This window comes from Coptis chinensis, chromosome 4 (assembly GCF_015680905.1).
Source record: "Coptis chinensis isolate HL-2020 chromosome 4, ASM1568090v1, whole genome shotgun sequence".
NCBI classification, from domain to species: Eukaryota; Viridiplantae; Streptophyta; class Magnoliopsida; order Ranunculales; family Ranunculaceae; genus Coptis; species Coptis chinensis.
In genome coordinates this window covers 104,358,789-104,367,418 of record NC_141459.1, presented here as the reverse complement: position 1 = coordinate 104,367,418, position 8,630 = coordinate 104,358,789, and the positions used below count along the sequence as shown (strand labels likewise).

The 8,630-nt window shown below is 34.5% G+C and overlaps 1 protein-coding gene across 1 annotated transcript; it reads left to right on the top strand.

The window, feature by feature from the left end:
• Nucleotides 1-7,511: 7,511 nt before the first annotated feature.
• Nucleotides 7,512-8,314, top strand: LOC147506522 (RmlC-like cupins superfamily protein). Its single transcript, XM_086604267.1, has 2 exons — nt 7,512-7,751; nt 7,848-8,314. The coding sequence occupies exons 1-2, from the start codon at nt 7,636-7,638 to the stop codon at nt 8,068-8,070; spliced, it is 339 nt and encodes a 112-aa protein (XP_086460393.1). The 5' UTR covers nt 7,512-7,635; the 3' UTR covers nt 8,071-8,314.
• Nucleotides 8,315-8,630: the final 316 nt, after the last annotated feature.

The following is an 8,630-nucleotide window of genomic DNA, read 5'->3' as shown; positions in this document are numbered from 1 at the left end:
GCAGAAGGGCACGCTATAACATTGTTTTTATTAGAGAGCATTTTGACCACCTTCATCTATTTTTGTTTCCTTAATTTTCTTGGTAAAGTAATAGGTTCATAAAAGATATGTTGTGGTTAATAATCATTGGTTTAGTTGAATTTTGTGCTTAACTATATGTATCAATAATTGTTCCACTGAAGAAATATCTGTCTAAACCGCTTGAACAGTCTTGCAAAGCCAGCTGGAGAGTTGCAGAAATCGTATGAGCAATTTCTTTGTCATATGAAGCTATACATGAAAAAGAAAAGCAGGGCAATGCCTTTTCTTTGTTACCCGCTAGTTTTCGTTCTATTTTCTCAAAATTATTATAATCTAATCTGCAGCCGATGCACTTCAGCACCAGGAACGAAGAGCTACCATGGCTAGTTGCAAGGTGCACTCACTCATATAACAAGGTAAATGAAAAAGATCAACCAAGTCACTTGCAGAGTTGAAACTGGGACCTCGGGAGCTAATTTAAAAGTAAAAAATAGTGATCTTAAAGGTGTTGATGCCAAAATGTTTAAGGAAGATGTATCCACGGACAAGCAGGATGGGATATCATTTTGAGTCAAAGGCTCTCTTTTCTTCTAACCATTTCTCAAATAAAAAAAGAGAGCATTGATGTGGAACTAGATAAAGCTAAAACATTCTTTTCTGGCACGTGTTCTTCATATTGTGAAGAGTTTTAATTTCTGCTGTCAAAGTAAAAACTGAATTTATGAGGTTTGTCTGCCTATTTTTTCATGGTTTTAGAGGAACATGTTTAGTTTAGATGTCAGAATCTTTCAAAGACCTATTCTTCTGCATATATTCTGTTGCCCTGTTCAAATCTGTATCGTTATCACGTGCTTTTGCACGTGCATGATGCTAGTGATTTTTAAATGGGGTGGTTTAGTCAAAACACTACATAGTTTTGGGGGGTTAAGTCAAAATTCCCCTTAAAATAATTTTTTAGGAAATTAAAACGAGTTAGCGACAAAAACAGAAATCATGATTTGTTAGAAAATTTATATATATATAGTTATGATTGTTGAACAAATTTTTAAAATATCTGATGCGTATGTACGGGTCTACTTTCTAGTATACATTAAGTCATGAAGTTCTTGCAAAATACCTTTATTGATCGAATTAATTCAAATTTAATATTTACGGGATATTTACAGGTAATAAAAAAGCTAGCATTTGGCATTGGGGGGAAAGCTATCCTTAATGACGGGTATGCTTGTTTCAAATAGAAAATATGCAAATATATGGAAAGTGTTCCAATGGAAACTTTTATTTTGTAAGAGCGTTCCTAGGTGGTGGAGGCATCAAGTGTTATGTATGAGGATAGATTTGAGGCAAACATTTGCAAACAATGACCAACTCTAGGTAGGAGGCAAACTTAGTGTGACCCATTTTAGTAGTTAACAATTTTTTTTTCCCCTAAGGCTGAGTCCAATGGTACACCACTCTGTATCTCTATAAAACTTGCAAAAACAGTGTTTTAAAGATGAATAATATGATTCTCGTGTGCAATGGTTTTAAACAGTAATTCGTTTGCATTAGCTAGAATTGGCATGTGGTTTGGTGGAGACATATTCAATTCTATTCCACTTCAACTGGCGCTAAACAAGATTAAAATTTATTTTTTTTTTTTTGAGAGGTGCCATTTAGTTATTTTCATTTAAAGCGAAGTTCAATTCATGAGAATGCATTTTTATTTTTATTTTTCATTTGGAGCGAGTTCAATTGTCGTGGAGTGCATGCACTCCTTATTCCTCAATATTACTCTATATATAAAGAGAGATAGTCATGTATGGATAGGGTAAATTCACCAGATTTCTACTCCACTTATGTGGGAATAAAGAGCCATTGGACTCAGCCTAAAAAATAAGGCATATTTTAGCTAAGTAGGTCCCATTTCAATTTTTTGGTAATAAAACACTCATTTTCGTTCCTATAAAAAGTGGCGATAGTAAACCAAACAAAAAACCCACGCGACACTCCGAATGTCGTGTGACACTTGGAATGTCACATGGAATGTTGAAAAAGTCAACAAAAAACAAAAAAAAAACACGCTAACACTGGCCAAGATCTACAAACAAAACAACAAATTTGCCTCCACGAATGCAGCTAAATACTTGATGCCTCCATATTTGAGTCCACTTAGAATTGGATTTGGCCGAAATTCCAAATGCTGGAGGCAAATTGACACTAGATGCCTCCACCTAGAGTTGCTCTAAGGATTTCTAAATGGGATGGTTATATGAACTCTACTGAAAGTGACTCCAAAGTTGGTCTACCACTAAATACAATGAATTAGAAGTTGATTTTTTTGTGGAGATGTTCTCCACACAATAGAGATTATCCTCACAAAAAATCAATTAATTTGAAAATGTGCAATCTCATCAAAAAACGTTTACAGTGTTATGAAATTATTCAGCGGTCTAGATTTTTTTAATTTCATAACAACTTCTGGCAAAGTTTAACATATTCAATTAAGCTAATTTTTTTTGTGGGGGTGTTCTCCATCATGTGATGTATATTTACACAAAAAATTATCCCTTAATTCATCTTGTAAGTCTACTTTTAGGAGTAGAATAATTTAGAGTCACTATAAGGTGGTGTACGTATAACCATCCCCATTTCTAAAACAAACTTTTGTTCAATTTTTTATGTGCTTGGTGTGAATATAAAAAGGGAAGGGGGAATTTTGATTTAACCCCCCAAAACTATGTAGTGTTTTGACTAAACCCTCTATTTTTTAAATTATTTGAGTTTGCCCCCACTATGTCAATTTTGTCTGTAACAGATATTGACATTGGTATTTTATCTATTAACCATTTTGCACTTATGATATGATAGGGGTTTTATTGTTTTGGAGTTTTTTTACTTAACCCCCCACAAATATGTAATGTTTTGAGTTTGCCCTCCCGTTCAATAGGCTTTAGAGTTTTGTAAGTTTTATATAAACCCCCCAAAATTTAGCATCAAGTTTTAGTTTACCCCTGGTTGGTTTGGGTCGGTTAACATCGGTTAAACTGTAACCCAATTGGTTCGGTTCGGGTATCAGTTCAATTGGAAATTAATTCGGTTCGGTTAGTATAACACAACCGATTCGGTTTGGTTCAAAAAAAATATAAACCGATAGGGTCAGTTCGGTTGTCGGTTTAGACACAAACCGACCCGTGCACACCCCTATATGGGAGAAACATTTTTTTTCTCCTTAGTTTTTTTCTTTTCAATTTTGCTAATGGTAAACTCAAATTTGATGCTAAATTTTGGGGGGTTTATACAAAACTTACAAAACTCTAAAGCCACTCAAAACGCTACATATTTGTGTGTGTGTGTGTGTGTGGGGTGTTAAGTAAAAAAATCTCAAACCCCGAATGGCTCTATCTTATCATGAGGGCAAAATTGTCAATAGATAAAATACCAATATTTGTTACAGACAAAATTGACCGAGTGGGGGCAAACTCAAACGATTTTAAAAATGTGGAGTTTAGTTAAAACGCTACATAATTTTGGAGGATTAAGTCAAAATTACTCTATAAAACAATTGTAGCCAAAATTGAAATCTCGCATAGTATGAACTTGTTCATGCATTGATACTGTTTTGAAATCAATTTTGACCTATTGGTTCTCTGAAAATTTCGGAGAGTAATTTTTTTCAAGATTCTATACATTAGGAGGGTCCACACTTAAAGCCGAAAATGTAATGACATTATTAGTGAAACATGCACATGTCTTTGTTCGGTTTGTTTGGTGGCACATTGAAGATTGAAGAAAAATGGGAGATTGACGATTGAGGGAAATACAGTGACAGAACGAGAGGTGAGCTAAAGGGCCTGAGGCTACTTGGAGCGGACCTGATCAACTTAAATCCGGTCCATCTGCACAGTTTAAGGCCATTTTTTGTACTGTGGTGTTTCTTTTCGAGTACACGATCACATATGTGAAATCGCATGTGCCAGCTACCTTAGTTTGAAGTTTGTGATTTGGTGTTACATCTTTAGGGAGAAGAAACTTTTGTTCTGGAGAGAGCCGACTAACCGAGGTATGTGTCAACTGTCAACTGTCAACTGTCAACTGTCAACTGTTAAGCAAGAATATTTATTGGATGAGTATGGCCATTATATTGAATTGAATTGAAATTCATTAATTGATGGCGTGGTAGGGTATTCCAAAAATCCCGATAGCTTGGTAGGAGTGTTGACTGTGGATCATTATTTGTTGTCTTTATTTGTTTTCTAATCTATCTAATAAAAAGAATTGGCGTGTAGAGCTCTGTCCATCCAGCGGTTATAAATATTTTTCATAAGTTATGACATAGTATATTAAAAAATTTATGGGATATGTACCGTTTATTATTTGGGCACAAAAATACTGAATTATTATTGATTTGGTCAACCATAACTGACCCAATGGGCTAGACTTTTATCTTTCTTGGAACAATGTTGGCACGTGTTATATACTAGTAAATTATAAAATATATAATTTTGTCACGACTTGGGTGACCCACTAATATACATTGGTATAAAAATGCATGTGCTTCCATAGTTCCATCTTTGTGAAGTAAAGATTCCTTCTAGAACTGAGGACATTGTTGCCTTACAGATTCTAATATTTCCAGCTAGCATTCCCAGTGCGCATGGACAACTACCACAGTAAATCAAAATTGGCTTTCATGAAATATCGAAATGTAAGTCACATTAATAGCCACGCTTCATTGAGTCAGCCTACCGTGCGAAGTGTCATGACCCATTAGAAATGACAAATGGTCATAACCTACAAGAACTGGCAAGTTGTCATGACCTATACGAACCCGCAAAGTTGGTATCTGTTTGTAAGGGTAGTTTAGTAATTGCAGTATTAGGACACGTGTAGGATAAAGAGAAGCAAATCCATTGGATCTAGTGTAATTTTTTTTTTTTTTTGGTAAGCCTGTTTTAAATGAGATCGATCAGTAACTCTTTGATCTTTGGCGGGAGCCCCTGACTTACGGTATCATCAATTAAAGATTTTACCGACTTTGCTTTCAAGACCCTGGATCTAGTGTAATTGAGAGAGAAATTCATTGTAAAGCAGACTAAGAACTAAAGAGTAAAAACGTAGGCTCTAGTTTTTTCAATGAAACAAATGTTAGGCTCTAGTTTCTTTTGAAACAAAGATTTTTAATGTTTATTTTCTATTTTGTACATCTCTTTTCAAATATCCTCATAATAAAACAATTGGTATTAGAGCGGTTTGTTTCTGGGCGAAAATGACATTGGTAGAGGTGGAATAACTTACCGAATTGGAGAAAATGAATGTTAGATTTGATCTTTATGAGAAAATGATGGATGAATTATTTGACAAGCTATTTAAGCTGCTAAATGGGGTGTATAGAAATGGAGAAACAAGATGATGTAGGTCTTTCTTCAAACACTGAGATGGCATTGGAGATCTGCACTGAAGCTGAAACTTCAACTCACCCAGTCATCTCATAAAAAACACCAAAATATGCAAAGAGATGTCTAACTAACAGAATGACAACACCATCAAATACAATTGATAAATTCTCAATAACATAACCAATTGAACTAATCAGCGAAGGTAAATTATCAACTACTTTACCTTTCACAGATTCATATGCCAGTTTTTTATTTGAAAATGATAGAATTGGTATTGTTACAAACAAATGGGGTTTATTTGGTTTACTTTAGGTTGTTTATGAAGATTTGGAAAATGAAAATAAATCTGATTCTAGGGTTTCTTCTGGTTTTGCATTGACCTATAAGTATGGTCATCCTCGGACTATAGTTTTAGACAATCAATTTCCTTGCTGAACGTTCTGATAATCTGCTAATGCAAAGTTCTACATTGATAATAACGCTACTTGTCGCCAATAAAGAAATTTTGCTCTACATGATTCATCTCTGGAGGACCTTGTGCGGTTGTTACTGCTAAAGATAATTAAAATTATATCGATCTAAAAGTTGCCGCCTAGATGTAGGGTGAATGATGCAGAATTGGCTATGGCTATGCCTAGTATGAAGATACTCAATTTGCATAGTGAAAATGATGCCCTTGAAACCATGGTGAAAGTATCATTTATAGACAGTGTAAGGTTCTCGAGTTTATTTCATCCTTTAGGACAAGAATGATAAAGGGATCGTTATTGTCATGACCCACTACAAGAATTGGCAAATGGTCATAACCTACGAGAACTGGCAAGATGTCATGACCTATACGAATTGGCAACAAACTGGCAAAAAAGTTTGTAAGGATTAGGAAACGTGTAGGGTAAAGAGAGAAGCAAATCTCTTGGATATGGTGTATTAAATAGAGAGAAAAACTCATTGTAAAAGCAGGCTAATAAGTAAAGAGTAAAAACTCAGGCTGTAGGTAATTTCTTCAGTAAAATAGATATTAGTCTCTAGTTTCTTTTGAATCAGGGATTGTTTTGTTTATTTTCCATTTTCAGTTTGAGTATCTCTTATCAAATATTTTTAGAATAGGACACGTTAGATGAGGAAAGACATACTGATATAGACGAGGAATTGACAATAAGAATATAAGATCCGAATAAATTTGTGGGCAAGCAACTGTTTGATGTCCATAATTATTGGTAGAGTGGCTGTCCAAAAAAACTGTGCTATTGCCCAAAAAAACTATTAAACTGACCAAAAAAACTGTTAACCAATAAAATTGTGCTGTTTGTGGACAAGTCCAAATTCGGACTCATATAAGATCGCATTTTCTGCAATTACAAGCCAGTTCTGCGTATGTTGTGTATACTGTTTTGACTTTTGAAGGAAAGAAAAGTAAATTAATGGACCGTGTTATTTAGCTCACTGAATTGTCTAGAAGATGATTTGACTGGACAGAGCATGCAACTCATGTGCCCATGGTCAGAATTTCTTCTATTGCTTTCGGCAATGTTGATCGAAAACAGCCTCACAATATAAACCAGTCCAAAATCCAAATAATGGTTCGACCACAAGTTGAATGAATTAGTTGGCTCAATTACTGGTGAGTGTGTGACCGACTATTGATGACTACTTTAAGATGACTATCAACAAAATCCAATTAAGGGTGCGTTTTTTCCCACGGTATGTAATGCTACGGTTAGTTACCACCGATCAAGCCTCACTACGTATAATCATATACTAATCACATACAAAAGACACATGTCAGATACTTTTTTTTTTTTTTGTTTGACAAATCTGTTTTAAATAAAATTAGTAATTTTTTTGATACTAGCGGGTTCGAGTCCCAAATCTTTGATATTATTATCCAAAAAATTTATAGACTTTACTAGTTGCCACCTGTTTCTCTTTTGAGAATCGATATGTATCTGCGTAGTTTTGTACTATACGTAATCAACCTTGCTGTTACGCATCATGACAAAAAGAAATGCACTAAGTAACTTATTCTTTATTTGATCCGTATAAGTTGAATTGACTTGAAAGTTGGAACAGTAACAACTGGCCATCATTTCTTGATCACATGTGTGTATATATAGCGTCAGTATGTAACAGAAAACACCCACCTATCATCACTCCCATACTCGTATACTCTTTACTGATTTCGTCATTCTTTGTGTACTCGGTCTTCTGCTTCTTTCTATCTTGTACCTTAATCTTCATGGCTTCATCATCAAGTCCAACCTCCTCTCCATCTGAAGGAAGCCTTAGTATTGTAGTTGAAAGGAATCCATCTGCTTCAAAGTTGGCTGAATTAGGCATCAAGTCATGGCCAAAGTAAGTGTTTTAGCTTATTTTTTCTTCATTAGTCATGCATCTAGTTTCATGGCTTGCAATGGCAATTCTAACTTTTTTCTGTTTTTTCATATATAGATGGGGTTGTCCCCCAGGACAGTTTCCACTGAAATTTGATGCCGAAGAAACATGTTACTTACTTAAAGGAAAGGTGAAGGCCTACACTAAAGGTTCGTCAGACTACGTAGAATTTGGTGCTGGAGATCTTGTGATCATTCCTAAAGGACTTAGTTGCACTTGGGATGTTTCCATTGCCGTCGATAAGTATTACAAGTTCGATTGCTCTTCTTCAGCTTCATAGTTTAGTGAATTATCATTTGTGGATAACAAATGAACAATGTTATCTTTAGTTGTACTGTGATGATCATGTCTTCATCTTCTTATGACATCTACTTTCATTTTGAATGGTAGTGTCTTTTCTTCTTTAATTTGTTGTGCTTATTGTAATGTAAGCGCAGAAGTTTCTTTATTAGTTTGGTTGTGATTTTAGTCAAAGAAAGAATGAACAAAAATATAACAGTCAATGGAAGTCACTTTCAAAGTAATGTTGTTTATTTTTCTTTGAATGACTTTATTGTTCCTTTGACTGGGTTAATTGAGAGATGTTATCTTATCAATGATGCTTTCCTTTTTCTTATCAAGTTCATAGAGAATATATGTTACTCAAATGTTGGATTCTTTTAGGGTTTCTCTTATTTATTTCTTCTAATCTATTTATATTTTCACCAAATATATATAGAGTGCTTAAAACCATTGGATGATCATAGTATGTTGAGATCTAGAAATAAGCCATGCAATAAAAGTTTCTATTCTTGGTCAAAGGGTACTTATTGACGTGATTCAATTCTTTAGGGGGTTTGT

Bases quoted from the DNA above. Each gene is read 5' to 3' on its own strand.
- LOC147506522 (XM_086604267.1), top strand. From the start codon at position 7,636: ATGGCTTCATCATCAAGTCCAACCTCCTCTCCATCTGAAGGAAGCCTT. The intron at 7,752-7,847 runs GTAAGTGTTTTA...TTTCATATATAG, and splicing joins GGCATCAAGTCATGGCCAAA to ATGGGGTTGTCCCCCAGGAC.